The following is a 24273-nucleotide window of genomic DNA, read 5'->3' on the forward strand; positions in this document are numbered from 1 at the left end:
GCACCTTTAATAGATGTGGAAGCCCTCAGGGCAGAGGCATCTGATCTGCTCTTAAATCAGCTTGTGAATCGCTGCTGTTTTCAGCCCAGTGCATTAGGAAAGCCTGTTTCTGTCTAGAAGAGCAGCAATGTGTGTCAGAGGAGGGGAAGATCATTTCAGCTGATAGTAACATCACACAGGGTGAGACTGCCAGAGACATCATACATTTGATATTTCAAGGACAAAGCTTATAAAACTGCAACTACTGATACCTGTTTTATCCAGTGTGTATTTAACTGGTGTAAATGTTCACAGTAACATAGTTGCAAAGCCACAAGCTTTGTGTCATGTAACCCAGTAGTGACCTCCCCTCTATACCATTTTGCATCCAAAGTTTTCAGCCCCTGCTTTCCCATGAAGCTGGTTTTCTGTACACTTAGATGATTTCTAAGGTGTGCCCATCTTTCTTTAGGTTCTACTCCTAGTAATTTTACTGGCAAATTTCAGCAGAATTTGACAGGCATTTAATACATAAAACTTCTTCCTATTTCCTGAAACATAGTGTCTGGATAGAAGACAATCTCATTAGTACCACCCTGAAGCTTCAGTACAAACTAAAGACATACTATTGCAAATGGATCAGTATTATGGCTCTACATCAAACAAAGCATCTGCTGACTTGCTCAAGCAATTTGGGACAAGCTGTTTGAGTTCATGAAGGAAGGAAAAGAAGGAAGATGGGCAGAGCTACTAGGGAGAGGATACTGTAAGAAATATGGAGGGAAACACGTGAAATTATTGTGAAGGATTTATTGGGATGTAACACAAATTCTTAGAAATCAAGATTAATGACTTGTGCTGCTTACAGACTTTTATTTTTTTTTGTGTCTGTTTCTGTTCATGACCAGGCAGCATTTTAATTTTATTGCAAGATGTGTGCTCTTACCACTGAACATGATATTAAGTGGAATACTAAATGTAAAAATCACAAGAGAAGTGTCCTTTAAAATGCTGCAAGCAGTAAGTAATATGAGAAACCGCAAATAACGTGGCAAAATCCAAACTTTGTTACCTGTTCATACTTGAAAACAGTTGATTCAACATATATTAAAAGGCTGTTGCTTGGCCAGCCATTCTTTCTAATAGTGTTTTGAATGTGAAGAGATTCTGAGAGTGTTCTGATTTGTAAAATTAAATTGAAATTGAATTGGGTTTTTTTCTAATGATTGTAATTGCTGAAAGCAAAATAGAGGATAAAGGATAAACGTGGAGAAGAAAGAATAGAGTGAACTAAAAAAATCCTTTATAGCAAATTAAAAAGCTTTTTCAGAAAGGTAACTCTTGTGATTCTTGCAGAACTCAAAATTAGATTTGGTAAGCCTTGATAAAAATGAGAGGAGAGACACTGAAAATAAAAAAATAAATAAAAGCATCTCTAAATAGCTCTTCGGTCCACCAACAATTTCCAGTATCCCATTTGTCTTCGAGTGCTGTCTTCATGAATTACACGAGAGAACTTTCCTCAGGTAAAATTACAAATACAGCAGTAAATGCTGTGACTGGCATGCAAAGGATAATTTCAAACAGGCCAAGTCAGACACCACTGGCAGTGCCAGCTTTTGTAGTGTGTTATCTAGCAATTTTGAGCAGATCAAGGAGCTCATTAAACATTGCTATGATGCACAGGATTACTGTGGAACACTATACCTTCAGTTTGCAAGTTCAGTGCTAGCTTAGACACATTGCTGTAGTGTCTGCAGTGCACCTGCTGACATCAAAACTAGTGCTACCAGCTTCTGTTCTTGCATTTTCTTTAGTGACCCGGCATTCATGAAGGCACAGTTGTTTGTATTGAATATACTGGCAGAAAGTACTATTGTATGTAGGACATTCTGACTACTAATGTAGCAAAGATGAGAAAGAGGCAAAATGTAGCAAAGGCTGTACTGCAAAGGGTGGTAGAGTGGGCGTCTGTTGAGACTGAAAAGAATTTAGGATATGAAAAATTAAAATCAGAAGAATTAATGAGAAGAGAAATAAGGAGTAATCATCAGTTTGTAACATCAAACAATAAGAATGCTGGAAAATTAATTAATTAATACAAAGAACCTAAAGGAGCATTTCAGCTGAAGGATGTCTGTTTGTTGTCATAAATAGCTGCTGGGTTGTTTGCTTAATTAGTAAGGACTAAGGAGGGGTGAGAGAGGTGCAAGTAGAACCATAGAATGAACTAGGTAGGAAAAGACCTTTGGGAACATCAACTCCAGTCAGTAAACAGTAAACATACACCCAAGTACCAAATCTAAACAGAAAAAAAGTGTTTCCATGGACAATGATGGGGCAAGGAAGAGGCAGGATGCTAGTTTTAAATATAAGGACCTGAGTTACGTTTGATATTAAATTATTTGAAGTCTACAAAGTTACAGTAAGTATGATTTGACATTGGAATCCATTGTCTGTAAGTCTGTATTCTGAATCCTTTCCTTATTACACTTTCTATGTTTGTTTTCCCTGTAGTCAGAAAGAGTGTTGGTTTAAGTTTAGTATCTATTTTTGGAGCAAATTTATCTTTCAACCATTTTCTTTGGAGTTGTTAAAGTTTTGTCAATTTCTGTGTGTTGTCTCTGTACTTACCTATTACTGCAATGACTTCAAGATAATTCATGCAATATTTTTCCATGAAGAAAATCCAAAACAAGAGGTGTTTAAAATAACTCCTAAAACTAATTTCTTATAACTCCTGAATATTTCCTCAAACTGCAACCTACAGGATTTCAGCATCACATTCCAAGGAAAATAAAAATTATATTTCATGGTAATGTTGTATTATTTTCTATGAAGATGCTTCCTTGTGTTTTCCTCTATTTTAACTTCAATAATCAGCCACGAGCCTGATTTAATTTTTTTTACAGGAAGACAAGCTGAGGGAGTTGAGGATGTTCAAACTGCAGAAGAGAAGGCTCTAGGGAGTTCTAGCAACCTACCTAAAGGGGGCCTACATGAAAGCTGGAGAGGGACTTTTTACAAGGACAAGGGAGAATGGCTTTAAACTGAAAGAGTGTAGTTTTAGATTAGATATAAGGAAAAATTTCTTTACTGTGACGGTGGTGACACACTGGAATGGGTTCCCCAGATTAGTTATGGATGACCCCTCCCTGGAGGTGTTCAAGGCAAGTTTGTATGAAGCTTTGAGCAACCTGGAAGGTATTTCTGCCATGGCAGGGGTGTGGAACTATGTGATTTTTAAGGTCCTTTCCAACCCAAACCATTCTATGATTCTTTATCACCAGACACTGATTTGAAAAAGTATTGAGCTGTATTTCAAAATTGTCTCTTATGATTGCCTATTTAAAACAGTACATGTCTGAGCAAGAAACCTCAAAGAAAATATGAAAAAGTGAGTCTGAGCTGGGCTAAAAATCAACAAAACAGCAAAAGAGAGAACCTTCAGGCAGATGAGCTCCTTGACCCAGCCCTTGGTGGGCCACACAAGCAGCACTGGTGTCAGGACAGAAACTATTAGTCAGCTGACATGGGAGACAGGCAGTTCTGACTCTTTCAGTGGCAGTACAGACTTGGTTTAGCTTAAAATGATTGTGAAACTACTCCTTAAATCATCGCTATCTTGGCACAGGAAGCACACTTACAAGAGTTAAGTCCTGGCTTCAATACAGTGAAATATGAGTTAGGCCACTGACGCATATAAAGCCAAGGTTTTGCTGGGGGGAAGCATGATCATGGGAAGAGAGACGGTGAGTCACCTTTGAAAGAATATATAAAAATAAGAATGAAAATGGTTAGCAAAATGTTGAAATATTGAGCAGCTGAAAAAGAAATTAAAATTTAATAGGATGTGATGTTAAATGCATAAAGTTTATACTTTCCTGGACAGAGCAGATTGAGATTATAATGTGCCTTTGTGACAGAAGGAGGAGTTTTGAACACAAAAGGCTACATGTATTGGCTTACTGTTTTCTGGGTAACATTGATGTAGCCCAAGTTTCTTTTCTGTAAAGAAATAGTGTATCTTTGAAGTATCAAATAATGAAGAAATAAAATGGAAATGAAAAGAATTATAGTAATTACATTGTTTTTAATTCTCTACAGAGAAAGTTTATGGTCCTGGGAATAATTAAATATAAATAAATATGTAAATAATAGGATTTTTCAGTTTTGATTTTTAGCCAGATGCAAAGAGAGACAAATCCAATTGTGGCTTCAAAAAGGCTTCTCCCCTTATTTTATTAAAACCAGAAGTTATAAAGGGATTGTTTTCAATATGATGAGAATAAAGACTTGAAAGATGTTGTAAATGAAACAATAATACAAAATTGTTCTTAAAGGCATAGTTCATAATAAAAAAGTGATAGTCACATATTTGTGCTTTCCAACAAAGGTAAAGAACATACTTTCTTTTTTCTCCCAAACATTCTTGCATTATTGCAGAAATTTTAAATGTTATTGACTATTAAATTTTCCTCTTTTTGAAACTATAAATGGTGACATTGAAATACCAAAGTAATGTTGCATGTAATCCGTTCTTAGTCTTCCTGCAGGTTGCTTTTGATGTGAAATTTCAGCTTAAGATTCTTCAGAGAATTATTGTCCAGTAGGCTGAAAAAAGTAATATTTGTATAAGAAACACATTTATTACTATTTATAATCAATATATAAATAAATATTATAAATCACAATTTATTATTTATGTAAAATGCAAATGAAGGATAACTAATTTTGTTCTTATGTATGATCTTTTGCCAAACTAAACTCTACTGAGAACATAAAGCTTCAAGACTGAGAAGATAAGCCATACTTGTCATGTGCACATTTTAGTTTTTATGTGGAAAAATTCCTCCTATTTCTTGCAGATTTCTGAGTACCTGAAGGCAAATCAGCTGTTTTCATCCCGAGTATATAGATGGGTGCATGTTTTGCGTGTGCCTTACAGAGAAGTTACCATTCATTGTGGTAGCTCCCTGTTACATTATAAGAAAGTACCTGTAACTGAACATGTAACTGAACTTCTTCAAACACTGAACTTTGGACAAGAGTCCTCATTTCTCCCCTACACACAGAGAGTACAGTAATTCTTAATTGATGCTTACCTGTGGAATTTTTATGTCTTGCTCACCTGCCACATCTCTAAAAGATTACTCCAGTACATCAAAGTCAAATGTTTTTTTTCTTGATAAATGAATTGGTCTATATTGTATTTACAATACTCAGAAGCTGACTGAATGGTTGTCATTTTTACACATACAAAAGAACTGTGTCATTTCATTTCTATTTCTGACTCTCAGTCAGGGTATATATAGCCATAGGCACATGTGAAGTAACGACTGTGGAGAAACGGTTCCTCAGAATGTCACAGAGTTATTTATTCAATCACTATCACCTAGGTGCAAAAGTACTCTAAGTAATGTTTGGCGTAGAGGCGTCTTGGCAAGGTGTCTGACAATAGTTTGCAGACCTATTTCTCTATTTGGCTGCATGGGGAAATGTATCTTTGCAGAGGGTTTTATCAATTGTTCTTCACACTTACTTGGGTAATGGGCTTTTGACATATTTGAGTATTTCTGAGAGCAACTGATTTTCCTGGGTTTTTTTTTTGTTTGGTTGGTGTTTTTTTTCAGGAAATGGATAGCAACTGGGTCATATCAGTCACAGATAATTAGGCTTTGTCACTGCATTTTTTAATGAATATTGACATAAGGACCTGATAAAAATAGTACTTGTTTTGTGAAATTTACTCTAAATGTAAGTCTAGTTACTAGAGACAAAATATGTTAAGGTGCTGAGCAGTAGTTATTTTTTCATCTTTGAGTATTGTTTGTCTACTGATGTGTTCAAAAGCATTGTTGAAAATATTTGAATAATGTATTTGCTTAAGGAATCAAAGCTCTTCTGTTGAAAGTTCCAAAGTCTATAAACATCGTAATTATACCACCAGTGCCTTGGGAATTGTGTTTCTGATGGCCAGTTCTTTAGAATTTGTTTTGATTATACTGGTTTGGTTTGTTTATATTGAACATAATTTCTAACTTGTAAGTGAAAAATAATTTGGCAATATTTCACATTATATTGAATCTTCACATAGATAAAGTTTTCACAAGTAGGTGATACCTGGAACAGAACATTAAACAGATGGGAGACTTTCACTGGTGTGAAAGTTAGCTGCTATGGGTATTTACTCAGGGTGCTTAACGAAAATGTCTACAAACTAAGCTGCTCAAGTGATAGGGAAGAGTAAGTTTGTGACAGCTGGGAGAGTTTCTTGCTCAGGACTTTTTTTGGGTGCTCATGTGAAAGGGAACTTTCAGTGTACATATGTTATTTAAAATGTCATTTGGGAGCTAAAAAAAGGTATTTCTGTGGATCTGCTGAAGCATTATCAGATGCTACAAACTGCTTCTTGTATTTTAGGAAACCGAAGGGGTGTTGCTATTTGGAGGAATGCAGTTGAATTAAGATGATGTCATTTTATGGACAAGCAAATGTACATTAGTTTCAGAATATTTGTATCCATGATAGTGAAACTGATAAATTACGTATTTTGAAAATTTCTTTGAGCACATCAATGACCTCTCTCATTTGTGATAACTTTCAAAGTAGCTGCAACTTCAGTTTTTCTTTCATCTGTTGGTACAGCAAGAAACATCTGTTAAGTCTTCCTTCACTTTAAAAAAATCTTTATACAATCATATCATAATATCAGAATTCATTTAATTCATTTACATTACCATATTTCAGGAATTCTAAAACAGATGAAGAAAAGGTGTAAGAAGTTAAGACATTGTGTTGGTAGCAAGACATCTTAATCTGCTTCTCAAGTTCAAGCTTATTTACATGTTCAGTCATACTAGATTATATCAGCTTGGCATTACTCAGTTAAAAAAACCTGAAAGGCAGAGATTACTGCCAAATGTAATAAATTCAAAAACAAAGTCCAAAATCATATCCTTAATGCTCTAACACGTACTACTAAGAATCATATTTTGATATTGTATTAGGGATGCTTTCTGGATTACATACTTGAGTACTCTGATGTAGTACCAGTTTTGAAAAACTTTGATTCTTGTTGCTTGACAGAAGCAAAATTACACTAATTTTTATGGTCCTTAGAAGCAGGAGGGGTGCAGATGGGGTGTCCTTCTGTCAATGTAAATATTATGTCTTGCTTTCTTTTATTTCTGATATTTTGATGAACATCTTTTTTTTTCTTCTGGCTCCTTAGTCCAGTAGAAACATGTTCATATGATGAGTTCTTAGTGTTGCTTAAATACCTAATGATTTTACCCCTTTAGGGTATGGCTATGGTAGATGAGCTAAGTCTAACTGAATATGGCAGATTTCTTTCATTAAATAAACTGGTCCTGCTTCCTCCTCTGTTTCTTCAAGTGGGGCTTGTATGCTCCTGTTGTTTCCTTTAAACTGATTTTAATGCTTGTATGACTCCTTAGTGTGCCAGTGCAGCTCACTAAGCCAGGTGTCAAGAAGATTCCAGCAATTATTTCTCCTGAATGAGCTCACATCAGGGTCAGATAAAAATCAAGCACTGATATCACTGGGAACAGTAGAAAGGGGTAAGAGGATGAAAGAAGTGGGACCTTATCACTGGGAACAAGCTACTGTCTTACAGAACTGCACCCTTAGCAGTTGTTGGTTAGCATCTTGGAGTGTGACCTCATTCTTCCACCACCTGAGCTAGTAACGTTTTAGGGCCAGTGAGCTTTGCTAGTGTGCCCGAAGACTGAAAATCATGAACAACTGTCCTTCTTGTGTTGACCTAACTTTCCTCTTAGTGCAATGTTACCTGTTTTCTTTTTGCTTGAAATAGACCTCTGCTGTGTATTGTTGAAGATGCTTTCAGTTTAGAGTTCTTAATTTTTCTCATTTTCTTTGTTCTTCCTGTTGGTATGGTTTGTACTGCCAGTTTGACCTCATTTCATTTTTTAGGTTGTCTGTCTAACTGCCTGCACTCTAGAAATTTAGTACAGATGGTTCTTTCTGAGATGGAAAACATCCTGAATTAGTAATTTATCTTTTGTGATAAGATGTACTCTTTCTTGCTGCCTCCTTCCAGCATATGACAGTTGTGCTTCCTAAGGTTCTGAGTTTCCTTCATCCTTGTTTTTTTATGATTCTTTAAGGAACATTTGCTATCTGATGTAAAACTGGCTTTACAGTCTAAGACTTCTGCCTCCCTCTCAATTAATAGAATAGTGTTGAATGGTTTGTCCGCAGTTCTTGTACTCCACAGAGGACGGCATACAGTGGCCACCAGGGAGCATTCAGTTCCACTGCCATGGACTCCAGTTAAACCATACCATTACTATTGGTAAGAGGAATTACCTTATCTTTACATATGGGGAATTGAGTCACTGGCTCAAGTTAAGCACCTCTCAAGATCTCTGGGAGTTTCACAGCTCTCCTATTAAGGAGCTAAAACCCCAAAGAGAGAAACTTGACATATTTTACATAACTTTTCAGTCTATGGAGTCAATGGCAAATTCCAGTTGAGTTCAGGGGAGTCATGATTAACCTTAGTATGTCTTGTGAAGCAGAACTGTCAGGTAACATTCTCTGATTTGTTTATAAGATGGTTTTATAGTTCTGAAATGAGATCTTCTGGAGAAATATGGTACTAATTCATACCCAGAAGATAAAGTAGTGCCAAGTAAAAGCAAATGTACCTTTATGATATATAAGATAGTAGGTGTGAGCTAACATTACATGAACTAGCATGCTTCAATGCTTGATTTATTATATAGGCAATAAACTGGTCCTGCAATACTCAGTGAAAGTGTAGCAGCCACATGTATTACATGTACCACTACATTATTTTCCAATTCAGCCAACTCTCTGTCTTGAATTGCAGTATGCTCGCGCAAGCAATGTGCCAAAACAAAAGCCTTCTAGCCCCAGAAGGAGTCAGGACAAAGGAGGAGTTTGCTTTGGTAGATGAGGATTGGGTTAGGGATCAGCTATGCAATCTGGACATCTGTAAATCGATGGGTCCGGATGGAATGCACCCACGGGTGCTGAGGGAGCTGGTGGAGGTCATTGCTAGGCCACTTTCCATCATCTTTGGTAAGTCGTGGGAAACGGGCGAGGTGCCTGAGGATTGGCGGATGGCAAAGGTCACACCAATCTATAAGAAGGGCAAGAAGGAGGACCCGGGTAACTATAGACCGGTCAGCCTTACCTCCATCCCTGGAAAGGTGATGGAACAACTTATTCTTGACTCCATCACTAGGCATATCAAGGATGAGGGGGTCATTAAGAACAGCCAACATGGTTTTATGAGGGGGAAGTCATGTATGACCAACCTTATAGCCTTCTATGAGGAAGTGACTAGGTGGAGGGATGATGGTAGAGCGGTAGATGTAGTTTTTCTTGATTTCAGTAAGGCATTTGATACTGTCTCCCACAGCATCCTCATAGATAAGCTAAGGAAGTGTGGGCTTGACGATCAAGTAGTGAGGTGGATCGAGAACTGGTTGAAAGGAAGAAGGCAGAGAGTTGTGGTCAATGGCGCAGAATCTAGCTGGAGGTCTGTGACTAGTGGAGTTCCTCAGGGGTCGGTGCTGGGACCGGTGCTGTTTAATATTTTCATCAATGACCTGGATGAGGGAACTGAGTGCACCCTCAGCAAGTTTGCTGATGACACAAAACTGGGAGGAGTGGCTGACACACCAGAGGACTGTGCTGCCATTCAGCGAGACCTGGACAGGCTGGAGAGTTGGGCGGGGAGAAACTTGATGAAATTTAACAAGGGCAAGTGTAGAGTCTTGCATCTGGGGAAGAACAACCCCATGTACCAGTACAGGTTGGGGGTTGACCTGCTGGAAAGTAGTGAACGGGAAAGGGACCTGGGGGTCCTGGTGGATAGGAGGACCATGAGCCAGCAATGTGCTCTTGTGGCCAAGAAGGCAAATGGCATCTTAGGGTGCATTAGAAAGGGAGTGGTTAGTAGGTCAAGAGAGGTTCTCCTCCCCCTCTACTCAGCCTTGGTGAGGCCGCATCTGGAATATTGTGTCCAGTTCTGGGCCCCTCAATTCAAGAAGGACAGGGAATTGCTTGAAGGAGTCCAGCGCAGAGCCACAAAGATGATTAAGGGAGTGGAACATCTCCCTTATGAGGAGAGGCTGAGGGAGCTGGGTCTCTTTAGCTTGGAGAAGAGGAGACTGAGGGGTGACCTCATCAATGTTTACAAATATGTGAAGGGTAGGTGTCAGGATGATGGAGCTAGGCTTTTTTCAGTGATATCCAGTGATAGGACAAGGGGCAATGGGTGTAAACTGGAGCATAGGAAGTTCCACGTTAACATCAGGAAGAACTTCTTTACTGTAAGAGTGACAGAGCACTGGAACAGGTTGCCCAGGGGGGTTGTGGAGTCTCCTGCACTGGAGATATTCAAGGCCCGCCTGGACAAGTTCCTGTGTGATGTACTGTAGGTTACCCTGCTCTTGCAGGGGGGTTGGACTAGATGATCTTTTTAGGTCCCTTCCAGCCCTTGGGATTCTGTGATTCTGTGATTCTGTGAACCAAAAGCGTGAGCAAACATAACCTGATAGTGCACAGGACTGATAGGTTACACAAAACAAACTTAAGAGAATAGGCAGCACCTATACAGCGCCTCAACTACAGAGTTTTTTCAGTAACCAAAAGTTTATTTAAAAAGCATTAATTTCTCTTCAGTAAAAGTATTACAGGGAAACTGAGTTGTTTGTTTAGAAATTTATTGCCTGGCTAATCTTTTGGGTGTGTGGGATGTTTTTGACACACCTGCTCCTTTATCTGCTTAACCCTGCTGGAGATATAAAATTCTATTTTAAAAATCTGTTCTGCCATCTCTCAAAAGACATCAGTGGTTATGAACTTAATGAATAAGTGAGGAAGAGCATGTACTGTCAGTGGTGATGCCATTGGTACGTTGATGGTATCCAGCTCAGTGTCTGCTGCTCTAAGTGTAGACAGTGCAGTCTTCCAGATGTCCCAGTGTCTGGCCAAAATAGTGACAGTGATACAAAACAGATAGTCTTGTCTCAGGACAAAGAAGAGTAGGTGCAAGCTGGTAGTGGGATGGAACTGGAAGAAACAGCAGAGCTTCAGTTGTTAGATGCCATCTTGTACTCATTCTTTGATTCACAGTTAGCAGAGGTGACAAGGAGAGCAGTTGTCCCTTTGCAACTAGGCACACGTTCGAAGAGCAATAACAAAGATCCATGGTTTGTTTCTATCAGCTATATTATCTAAGGGGTTTTGCGATTATCATAGATTTACTAATACGTTTCTGTCTCAGTCTAGTCGCACCTAGAGCTTGCGATGAACATTCGCATACAACACATCCTTTGCTAAATGTGGCTCTGCACACAGAATTTAGAGATTGCCCAGTCTGACATCATTCATATATGAATCCCTAAATTAACTAGAACTTTGCTAACACAACAGCTTGGGCTGCAGCTGGGTGCATTTGGGTATAGTGCTTGACTGAAAAGCATTATTTTTTTTTATGAAAATTTCAGCTGTTCAAGCATCTTGCTTCTAACTTAGTGTGTTTTTCTTTTCATGGAGATGATTCTCTGAAGGACAGTAAGGTGTTTGACTACTTTTTAAATTTGATAATTACAAAAAAGAAAAAAAGTTGGGGGAAGAGAGATGTTTCCACTGCAGGAATCCTTGATCTAGGTAGGTTTACAGAATGGGGCACACAGATGCTCTGGTAACTGGCATTCCAGAAATGCTTTTAATAATAATATTTCAGAAGAAAATATTGGAAGGTTCAGCATTACTGGAAATGTTCGGCATAAGATTATTTGTCATTTTTATGCTTTGCCTCAACTTTCATTTCAATAAAAAGTGTATGAATTTCCATTGGCCTCTTGCTAAGGGGCTGGTAGGGTAAATTACGTGGATGCAAAGAAATATGAATGGGGCCCCCAGTGCAAATTCATACAAAGCTGAGCAATTTAATATCTTCTCTGAAATTCACTGTAGTTGCTTTATTTTTAGTGAGGTGTACCACTGAATTTATGAATTGTTATTCATCTTAGCTTATTCTTATAAAAATTCATAAAAACAGCATGCAAATTATCAGTATAATTTGAACTAGATTTAATAAAGAAAAACATAAACAACGGTAATGTTGAATTCAGTATTTTGGACTTATATTGTAAGGAACATCTGTACTACATTAACTAAATACACTTGAAAAATATTATGGCTGGCTCCTTTTTGATAGAAAATAAAAATCCAACCTGAAATTGAAAACAAAATAAAATGTTTTAAATATGCATATCTTTCTAATGCTTTGATATTTTTTATATGATTGAAAAAAAAGCTGACTGACTTAAACAAGACTTTTTCTACTATTATGACAAATCTCTTTTTGGTTGTTTTCTTTAAGAATGCAGAGTTGGACTGAGGTCTGAATTGCAGATGCCATTAAATGTAGTGGTTGCATAAGTAAACAACATCAGAATTAGCACTGATTAGAAATATTGATCCAAATTTGCTTTTAATATTTAAAGTTATTTTACTTTAAGTTAAAGTGCAAAAAAAGAAAAAGCTTGCCAAGGAAAAACATTAAAAGACATTCCTTTTGCCCTCTGAAGTCCAGAATTTGTGATTGGTTTGTAGATTTTCTCATTATGTCCTTTCTGTGGTTCTGTATTATTATTATAGTGCAAGTACTTTTGTACAATTGTTGCAGTTGCAGTAATAAATTATAGAATGTGATGTAACAAGTGAAATAATCTAAATGATATTTTATTGGAAATGTAGAGTTAATTGATGTGCTCCAATCAATAGTAGATTTGTGTTATTGTAAAAATAAAGTGTTTGAAACAATTCTTTAGTGCTGAATGAAACTGCCTAGTTGAAAGTGCAGACCAATGTGTTTGAAATCACTGTTGATGTGAAGCAACAGTGCTTATGTAGTCAGAGGGTGTAGTTATGTAGTAACGGTACGTAGTAATGCCTGCAAACTGAAAGAGCGTATTTTTAGATTAGATATAAGGAAGAAGTTCTTTACTGTGAGGGTGGTGAGGCACTGGCACAGGTTGCCCAGAGAAGCTGTGTCTGCCACATCCCTGGCAGTGTTCAAGGCCAGGCTGGACAGGGCTTTGAGTAACCTGGTCTAGTGGAAGGTGTCCCTACCCATGACAGGCAGTTGGAACTATCTGGTCTTTAAGATCACTTCCAATGAAAACCATTCTGTGATGGTAGGATTCTATTTGGTAATATTATATCATCTGGCCTAGGATTACCAGTAGGGAATGATAAGAGGGTGTAAGGCCAGCTCTTTTCAACTGTGGTAATTGATTTTCTCATTTAAATAAAATAAGACTGCAATATTGCATTCAGTCAGTGCTTTGGGCAGTTAGGATATCCAAGACTTGCGTTATAAACTTCAACTGTCTGATTTGGAATGAGGCTCTGAAGTCCAGGCACTGCATCTTAAGCGAGACTCTTAATCCCCTATGTCTGCTACATCACTCTTGCCTGCAAGTAATTTGTTTTATGTGATAAACAAATATTCCACCTAGTGGAAAAAGGGAGACTAAGCAGGAGCCTTGTGGGCCAGTGCTTAGCATAGTTGTCCAAGATTCTGAAGTGTGTTCAAATGAAATTAGAACAACTTCATTACAACAGGATACTTTGTGTGTTAATTCCATCATGTTTCAATTGCTTTTGCATATATCCATCACTGGAAGCACAAATATTTAGGGAATTTACTGTCAACTTGAGGTGCTTATAAAGTAAGATGTCTTCAGAGCATTGGGTCCAGATATCTAAAATTGCTCTAAGAAATGAGAGTCTCTTGATGGATTTACTTAGGATGATATTTGCATCAATAGTCTATGGTATGGGTCTGAATCGGTCAGATGCCAGTATTTGAAGATGTTGATAGGAAAACATATGAGAAAATATGTACGAGACTAACAGCATTGCCTACTCCATGATGTTGAAGTCATAGATGAATAAAAAGAAACAAAGTGAAATGCCCCGTAGCTAGTGTATTGCAGAAGATAACTCCAGTTTTGTTTCTGTTGAAGTAAATGATTAAACATAATTTTGGGGAGTGGAGCATCAGGTGTTCTAGATAATTTTTTTTTTGTCTGGAAGTTTAATTCCTACTTTTTCCAACTGTTCTTTTGGGGTTTTATTGGACTCTGTCAATATTGGTAAGAAACTTTACCTGAAATGGAAAGGATTTATTAACATAATAACAAACATAGAAGTATGACATATAAAGCAGCGTAAATTCCTGGAATTCAAACAGAACTGTTATTGGCAATCGGGGTTTTCTGTTGGTTTCTTTGAGGGGTGAGTGATTTTTTTTGTCTGTTTGGGGTTTTGGGGGTTATCTTGTTTTCATTTTAATTAGAGCAGTTAAATGTATTTGGAATCTGTGCTTCAGTCAACAATCCCTGACAAATCAATGCTATGTATATGGAATACATCAATGTCTATATCAATGTCTATCATGATGCAAAAATACTGCCTTAAGAAATCGATGTCTTCAAAGAAAGAGGCATTATTTTACTGGTGCATCAGAATTGACTGGTTGCCTGCAAGAACATAGATCAGAATTCATTGTCTGATTTTTTTCCCTCATGTGAAAACATTTAGGGCTTTTCTTAACATTAGACTGAACAGACTCTGAGCTGTCATACCCTCTCTAAAGATGAACCAGGACTTTTTCCAGCTTTGCACCTTATACTTCTTGTATTACTCCTGGGAAATTACTTCATGTTTTATAATGGAGGAAGGAGGCAAAAGTGACTGGATCATAACAAGCAATGTAGCACATAACCAGATTACTTCAGCCTTCTGTGCAACTGCATTTTCACTGCATTTAATATGAGTTTTGCATAAGAAGACCTCTGTCCTTAAAGTGAATGGTGTGTGTGAGTCCTATAGGAGATGTTTATAAGATTATTTCACAGGCTGTCAACTCAAGACATTAAACAATCTTGCACAGTTTCTAGAACTCTTGGCAATAGTGCCCCTTTACCTTTCCCCAATCCTTCTACCCCCAAAAGAAAGGAAGTAAATAATTACTATGTTTTTGTTTAGCTGAAATGGATAGCCTTTTCCCCCTTTCCTTTATGATGAAAATTGTCTATAAAAAAATCACAAAGAATTTAGCTTAGTGCAGCATTATCATTAATACAGAAAACATCTGGTTCTGTGCTATGGTGTGCTACATTTGTGATCTTTATCTCACTTTTAAGTATTTTTGTGTATTGTTGTTATGGCAATGCATTAACATTGCAGCTGTGTGAATTTTGGTGAATTGCTGATTTGAGGAAAATTGAAGGTTAGGGTTTTTTTGTAAGTAGGTAGTTTCTTTTACTACACAAAACATACTTAATGGAAATTACATTAGGACCAAGGTAGGGTCTTCACACACCTTATTCATGTAGGGAAGAGCAGAGAATTAAGCTTAAATCAAAGGAATACAGTGCACAGTGATGCATTAAAATAACAAACTTTTATTAGCACAAGTGAGATTGTTTCATTTACGTGAACTGCCAGCCTATCACTCTACAAAGGCAGGTAACAATTTTCTAAGGATTTGAGAAGTTTCACAGTATTCTTGTCATCTATCACATAAGCAGACCTCAACTTGGCTTTTCTTTCTGTCTTTTTTCAGTGAATTACCTCACTGCTGCTCAATAAAATCACTGAACTGTTCAGCCATATCATCACTAGTTGGTCTAGCAAATAATTCAAAGGAAAATATCCAGTGTTTCAGACCCTGTAACTGAATTGACTTCTCATTAAATCCTTTTTTGCTAAAACTGATTTTTTCTGATTTTACGTAGAACCATCTGAGCCTTTGGAAACCTGTATTTTATTTTATTTTATGGTTTTGATTGTTAAAATGCATTATTGCACTCATTCTTTGTATTTATTTTAATAACATCCTTATTTATGAACAAATATGCTTCTGCAAATCATACATCAATTGTTGAACAATATGCACACACACTGAGTTTAGTTCTAAAATTACTTTATGGTTTATTGTTGGGCTCTTTTAATTAAGGGCCTTCAATAGTGAATGTGGTCAATCAGAAAGATTGCCAGATGACATGTAAACTTGATCACAACTCAAAAACTCCCATCCACAGTTATGGGTATTGGGAACAAGGCAGATTCTCAAAGCCCAGTTGCTTTAGTGAGAAGAAAGTGCAGTGCCTTCACTATAAATTTCAGGCATCCAGAAGAGACTGAAATCATTCTATACTGAGGCAGAAGGGCAGTAATCAAAATGAAATCAAATGCTGCAGTTATTCTTCAGATTTGGTTACAGGGTTATACTTCTCTGTCTAGCTGGAATATTAACAGCTTTTTGTAGCTTGCCATGGACAAATTACATCCAATGCTGAATGTGACCATTGAAAATTCCTTGGGAAAAAAAAATACAATTTTATATGATGTAGTTTGGGGGTTTTTAAATCTGCATTTTTGCATGAACATTAATGTTACTGGTCTAAAAGTATGTGAGAATAAATCAATACTGCATAATATTGTGTCTACTTGTCTGTTAGCTACAACCTCTGACATACAAGCTTCTTGCACAAAGCTTCACTTTGTTTTCTCTTGAGAGAAAAATGTTGACTAAAATTTTTAGAAGGCCATGTTTTTGATGTACAGATTCAAATATAAAAGCTATGATAGAAGGCAGCCTATGTCATTGCTCTACTAAAACATAGTCATCAGAGAGCCAAAAGTTAATCAAGCAGAGAACTGTTGAAAACCTCATTTAAAGAAATCACATCTGTTTAGGGGAAAAAAAAACCCAAACCTTGAGGCATATGCTTCAATTTCATTGAAACTGTAATCCATCCAGTGGTTTACGTCTGTTAAGAAATATGGAACTTTTCACACCTCTTTAAAGCACAATTAAACTGTATTTATTTTAATACATAATGTGTTCTGAATATGTAATACCTTTTCTGAAATGACTCATAGATGATTAATTTCATAATTCTTTATTATACAGCCTTCCAAGTCCTTTGAATTAGTTTGTATATTAACCATAGATTAAATTTAAAGAGAAAGGTATGGAAATGGTGTAGATCGATGCCAGAAACTTCAGAACTGTCACTTTAATATCACCAAGACAACGAATTTTAGGAAGAAGGAGAGTTTCTTTAAAATAAAACATAACTGATAAAAAAACCTAGTTCAAGGACTTTAGTCACAAAAAATTCATTTGAATTTAAGTGTAACCTTGCTGTTCTTGAATGTTGCTTAGTAAAATGGGTAAATATTCCCAGAAAGTGTTGTTAACATGGCGTAATGCTGCCAATCTGACTGTACTGTCTGGAGTTTGAAGCACAGCAGTAAAAGTAGTGCCTATGAACTATAGAGGACAACCAGAAATATTTCAGGGACTTGTATCTCACTCTTTTGTGTATGAAATAAGCCCGGTACTCCACTATGTATCTGTAATGACTACTTGTGTATTTTAAATTGTAATTGAACATTGCCTCTTCTAATCTGTAAATTCTCTGTGACTTATCCCCATCTGGTGTTGGGATTTAAAGTCTGCCATTATGCACTTTCTGCTCCACTCAGATCCTTTACCATCAGGTTTCTTTTGTAAACATAAATATATGAAAATTCATATGTATCCATTATCTGGATAACAGTCTTAACTGAGCTACACTATTCCAGTGTCATCTTGGAGAGAAAAATCTGAGAGACTGAGCTGTCTTCCTGCAAAATGAGAATGATTTCAAAGTAGCAGAAAATCCAGTTAGTATTGAGTTGCCCAAATATTACAGCAATATGGTGGGTATAAGTATGCATCTTATGGTTTCTTTCAATGCATTGTGTTTATCCATTTTACATTCTCTGGGTGTGAGAGCACTTTTATTTTACCAATATTTTTTCATTGCTAAGTGAATGGATGATGACAAAAATCAGAGGAGGAGCATACACTCCAAAAAGGTGTTTTTTCTCTTTGATATGCCTTTGATATGCCCTACATCAAATGGAGCTATTGAACAGCATCTGTTGTTGACAATTTTTTATAAATGGATCAGAGAAATAACGATTGAAAAAATACACAGCGCTGTTTGAAGTGGAAATGACAGTGAATATTTCACAAGGAGCCCCTTGTAAGATGGTAAAAATACGTATAAATAAAAATCCTCTTAAATGTCTTTTCCTGTTATTATGCAAGTAACTGTGTGGTTTATTCCTGATATTTGAGTTGTTCCATTCTTCAGTGATTCTACAGGTGAAGCGCCTTTACTGATACAAAATGTAATGGTGTGTTCATCCAGTCATTCTGTCTTGTTGCAGAGGATCTTGATGATCTAAGAATGGAAGGAGTAACAAGTGTGATGTCTTCTGGGAGCAAATTCAATCAAACTCGAAGCGCATATACAGCTGAGCCTCAAGCAAAGGTCACGTTGAATATCTGTGCAAGATGTGCCAGGTAAAAAGCAAAACAAAACCAGATCATGCTAACCAGTGCATTCTTTTCCCCAGGTTTTCAGCCATGTATTGAGCGTATGGGCCAGGTGATGACCTCTCCTGGGCTAAAGAAAAAATAATTAGGTAGCTACTGGCTACCCTATGACCTCTAGCATTTGGGTTGTGCAACTTATATTTATGCTTGATATGTCACATCAACAATGAATCAAAGAACATAGTTAGTCTTAGGCCTTACTTCACAGCTTGAAACTATTTTAAGCCTTTCTGTCTCCGAATTTCATTAGTTATTTGAGCTTCTGTGGTTTTGCAGGGGATGAATCGGGGAATTTAATGGTTCAAATCCAATTTGAAAAGCACCTGTATAAATGGAGATTTAGTTGCACAGGTGCAGTTCAGTATTTCAAATAGTTGCTTCTTAGCACTTTATAATCTCATCCTGTTTCACCTCTGAGAAATAATTTAATCGGGTTGAACCCCTTTTTGGTTTTGACAGCTGGAAATAATTCTTGCATTTACAGTATGAGGGACAAATATACAGGTTGGTATTCCGGTAGCCAAGTCAACTTGAGAATGCAACACTAACAGAAACCCCTTAAATTTCCTAGATGCATTCTTCTATGTAGACAAAAGCTCATTTGGGGAAAGGATTTAAGCCTGTTTAAATGACAAAACTAGCCTTCTCACCCTTCTGTTAATGGTTCAGATTAGCAAGAACAATACAGAGGCATGCCAATTTTATCTGCCTGCCTTTGCCAATGGCTGCTCTATTGTGTAGCTTGAGAGGGGATTATCGGCTTGTAAATAAAAAGCAACCTGTGGTGAAATTAAGTCAAAAGTTTGGCCATATGCCACCCTACGTTTCTACTTCTTTCCCATTTTGCTTGTAAATTACTGCTTTTAAAAAGGCACTTATATAGGAAGAGGGGCTTCAAAACTTGTTTTTGATGCTCTGGGAGCATAACTACAAGCATACTGAATCACCCATGCAATAGCATCTCTTTTGCAGAGTTGTGGAGCCTCAAGGAACTTCAGCTCATAGTGCTGTCAGAGCAGCAGTGCCTGGATGACCATGTAATTCTAGAGAGTTTTGCTGTCCACAGTGTGGCCTTATACTTTAAAAAAACAGCAAACATTCTAGTCGTGGGATTCTTCCCAATTCTCTAGAAACAAATTGCTTGTAAAATGTTGTAAAAATGTTGTAAAATGTTTCCAAACAACTAGCTATATTAAAGTGTGGCACCTTTTTTTTTTTGTTTTAACTGTTCTCAGTTGTCCATGGATTAACAAGTAGAAAGGTAAGGAAAATAGAAATGTTAAATTTTCTACATGGTCTTTTTGAATTTACATAAAATCCTGTATGGATTACTATGAAGGTTAATTAAATTTTATATTACCTAAAATAGCTGCTAACAGCAGGTGCCAAGACACTATATATTCTCTCAGTCCTGCACAGCAGGGAATAAACGGCTCAGATCTTGAGCCAAACCTGGCAACCTTGGTTATTGTTATTGTCCTTTGACTGGCTATACTGTTTGACTCTGCAGTCTAAAATATGAGTTGTGAGAGAAAGATCTCATTAAATCCCCTTTTGTCACTGATCAGAGAATGCAAAGCAATGATTTATTTCACCTGTATACCTTCATTTCCTACACTGTGTAATATATTTGGTGAGGAATTAGATGATACCTGCTTGACTGTGGTTCTTTTCACTCTTGTTGCAGTTTAACAGTTTCTTTAAACTTTAGAGGAATTAAAAAAATATACCATGTCGTTGGTGGCAAGGGAAGTCAAAGGAGAGAAACGGGTATTGCTGTTGTATTCAGTAGCGAGGAAACTAGCATTTATTCTTCAAGATGATGAAGGTCTACCTATTTTTTTAGAGCATTCCTTCCTTCTTACTGAGTCTGAGGACACCTTTCCGCAGAGTTATTAGTGCAGTTAGCTCTCTGTTTTGATAGATGCCTCCTTAGTGGGTTTGTCAGATGCCTTCCTGCAGCAGCTGAAGTACTGGGTACGGAGAGTTGCATGAAGTGGCTTTAAGGACACAAAGATAGTTATTTTTTCCTGTTTGGATCCAATAACAATTCAATTTTCTGTTACTCAGTGACACAGCCATTGAAATTACTGTGCTCTAAGATCATAGCTTGAGTATTTGTGTCATCTCTGTGAAAATTCCTAAGTGTTGGCATTTATCTGTATTCCTATGGCAAAGCCTAATATTTATTATAAGGTCATAATACAAAACCTATTAGTATATTTACTTGGTTTAGAAGTGATACCTTTATGATTTTATATTTCCTACGGAGTATTGTGCACTGTATATTTTAAGTATCAGTACTAGGGAATTTGATTGGAGGCATATTTGAATACAGTTGGAAAAGAAACTAGTATAAGTATCCTGCCTGACCAATTTGGTGGCCTTCTGTGATGGGGCTATGGAACTGATGGACAGGGGTAGAGCAGCTGACATCATCTACCTGGACTTGTACAAAGTTTTTGACACTGTCCCACACAACATCCTTGTCTCTAAATTGGAGAGACATCACTTTGATAGGTGGACCACTCAGTGGATAAAGAACTGGCTGGATGGCCACACACGAAGAGTTGTGGTCAATGGCTCAGTGTCCAGGTGGAGACCAGTAATGAGCAGTGTCCCGCAGGGATCGGTGTTGGGACCGGTCTTGTTCAACATCTTTGTTGATGGCATGGACAGTGGGATTGAGTGTGCCCTCAGCAAGTTTGCCGATGACACCAAGCTGTGTGGTTCGGTTGATATGCTGGAGGGAAGGGATGTCATCCAGAGGACCCTTGACACGCTTGTGAGGTGGGCTGATGCCAGCCTCATGAAGTTTAACCATGACAAGTGCAAGGTCCTACACCTGAGTCAGAGCAATACCATACAAAGCTACAGGTTTGGCAGAGAAGAGATTCAGAGCAGCCCTGCAGAGGAGGACTTGGGGGTGTTGGTTGATAAGAAACTGAACAAGAGCCTGCTTGAGCGTGAGCTTGCAGCCCAGAAAGCCAACCGTATCCTGGGCTGCATCAAAAAGAGCGTGACCAGCAGGTCGAAGGAGGTGATCCTGCCCCTCTACTCTGCTCTTGTGAGACCTCACCTGGAGTATTGTGTGCAGTTCTGGTGTCCTCAACATAAAAAGGACATGGAACTGCTGGAACAAGTCCAGAGGAGGTCCACGAGGATGATCAGGGGACTGGAGCACATCCCATATGAAGATAGGCTGAGAAAGTTGGGGCTGTTCAGCCTGGAGAAGAGAAGGCTGCATGGAGACCTCATAGCAGCCTTCCAGTATCTGAAGGGGGCCTGTAAGGATGCTGGGGAGGAATTCTGCGTTAGGGACAGTAGTGATAGGATAAGGGGTAATGAGTTAAAACTCAAACAGGGGAAATTTAGATTGGATATAAGGAAGACGTTCTTTACTGGAATGGGTTGTCCAAGGAAGTTATGAATGCTTCATCCCTGGCAGTATTCAAGGCCAGGTTGGACAGAGCCTTGGGTGACATGGTTTAGTGTGAGGTGTCCCTGCCCATGGCAGGGGAGTTGGAACTAGGTGATCTTGAGGTCCCTTCCAACCCTAACTATTATATGATTCTATGATTCTATGTTGGTTTTGATTGTTGCTCTTAGACTGGATATTAGGAAGAATTTCTTCACAGAGTGGGTAATCAGGTATTGGAACATTCTTCCCAGGGAAGTGGTGGAATCACCATCCCTGGAAATGTTCAAAAACGGCGTAGATGAAGCCCTCAGTGATATGGTTTAGTTGTGGTCTTGGCAGTCCTGGGGTAATGGTTAGATTTGATGATCTTAAAGATCTTTTCCAACCTAGTTGATGCTATGATTCTATGATTACGCATACTTTTGTTAATAATTAAGCAGGTGTCTTTCCTCTTAGTTTTATCCAATTTTTTGTTCTATAAAAGGGATTTGAAATGAATGGGGCTATTAATGGCAGTGGGTGTTCTGTAGATAATAGTACTTGTCAAATCAGATTACCAAATCAGGTTTGCTGAAGGTATTTTGGCTGTCTGTAGGTAGAAGATGACTTTCACTTGAAATTTGATTGGCAGAGTTCCGAATGTTAAGAAACATGCTTCTTGGTTCAGACAAAAGGTTTAATTTTATTCTTACATAATCTAGTTCTTTCACCTGGTTGGTTTTTTTTGTTTTAAATGTTCTGCTCTGATTACTCTCCAGTTAATTTACCTTCTGTGATATCTCGTCCAGAAGGTTTCTTACTTCCTTGGCTATGCTGGGCTCTTCTGAGAGGGATTTATTTAAACAATTGAATGAGTTCCTCAGTACTAGCCTTAATTTAATTTGGCTTAATTTTTGGGAGGTCTTACTTTGAAAGGACCAATATTCTTACTGAAGTTCTAACCTACTTCTTCATTAAAATTGTGTGTAAGTTTTAAAACCTCCTGGTACTAGGATTACATTTTCTTGCTCTACATCCTTTGGGCTCATTTATTTGAGAATTAGAAAGGTCTGTGACTGTGTGTAAGTTGCTTAAGCTTTAGAGGAGTGCCAGTTTAATTCTGCATGCCCACTGAGAGCACCTGCAGTAGAGTACAGTGCACCAGTATATCTCTTCAGCGGCTTCGATAGCTTCCTGCCAATGGGCTAAATATGGAAGTACAGTGACATGTGAAAAGAATGGACTAAACCAACTGTTTTCCCATGCTGAGATATTTGTCATAGGACTTAGTTTAACTCCAGTTTACGCCTTCCCTTTGTAGTTCCCTTTCCTGTATGAGAAAATCAGGACCCAAGTTCTAGAATGTAATAATAGGAGGATACTACTAGCAGCTTCTGATTCCTTCTTTCTCTGTCAGTATGGCCTTATTCTTTTGCTAGTAACTGGCACTTAGTTCAAGCTAGTGTTAAATGTCCTGTGTAGCTGGTTTTCTCTTACTGTCACTAAGCTGTTACTCTGCACAGAAATAGTTCTTCTCTTTGAACTCCCCTATTCTATTTCTGACACAGTGTTTTAACACATCATCATCATGAGATCTTAAAAGAGAATGCCAAATGGGAGTGACTATAGTACAAGATAGATAAAAATCTATTTTGTTACAAGGCAAATTAAATACAGTTTATGTTGTGAGGGAAACCTGCCATGCTGTTGAGGCTCTGCGTTTGTCAAAGTGTTCTGCCTTGCCTTGGATCTCCCAAACAAAACTAAGAGTTTTTTTATGAATCATGAGAAATGAGCATAAGAATGGATATAATTTGAACTGGAATAAAACCCTAAAACTTTGAATGTATTTCTTTCCTTAGAAAGTGGTATCCTCAATGCTGATAATTTTACCAGTCTTCAGGCAACAGATTTATCACAGCCCAGGTCAGTAATTTTAATAAAAGGTAGAGTTCTCCACCAAGAAATTTAGGAGGTAGAGATGGGGAGTTCTTTCAGGCTATGACACCAAGTTGGTCTTCACAGCTTATGATTTAAAAAAAATATATAAAAAATAAAAATTAAAAAAATCCCCCCGAAAACAACCTTTAAAAAACAGAGAAAGGGAAATAAAAGGAGGGGTTAATTCTCCTCGAGTATAAATTGGGTTGTAGACTGGAATATAGCTGTAGGAAACAGAGAGCTTACTGTTTTCTGTGTAGATGTTTCACACACGATGAGCGAAATGCAGATGGATAACAGCTTTAAGAGGTTTTAGAAATGGGAAAGTAGCTACAGAACAATGTTATTCCCATAGCTGCTCTTGGACTACAGTGCAAGTTTAGCAGCATATCAAGTCATCTAAATAAAGGGGTGACATCATTCAAAAGGTGGAACAAAACAAGGTTTATAGATACAG

The 24273-nt window shown here is 37.6% G+C and overlaps 1 protein-coding gene across 1 annotated transcript in view; it reads left to right on the forward strand.

Annotated features, from left to right (window-relative positions):
• Nucleotides 1-24273, forward strand: part of C2H8orf34 (chromosome 2 C8orf34 homolog) — a 154560-nt gene that overhangs the window by 88116 nt on the left and 42171 nt on the right. Inside the window, exon 8 of the mRNA XM_065668407.1 lies at nucleotides 18307-18442. Coding sequence (XP_065524479.1) covers nucleotides 18307-18442 — 136 coding nt within the window. The remainder of the gene's footprint in view (nucleotides 1-18306; nucleotides 18443-24273) is intronic.

Source organism: Lathamus discolor, chromosome 2 (genome assembly GCF_037157495.1).
Source record: "Lathamus discolor isolate bLatDis1 chromosome 2, bLatDis1.hap1, whole genome shotgun sequence".
In the NCBI taxonomy this organism is placed as follows: domain Eukaryota; kingdom Metazoa; phylum Chordata; class Aves; order Psittaciformes; family Psittacidae; genus Lathamus; species Lathamus discolor.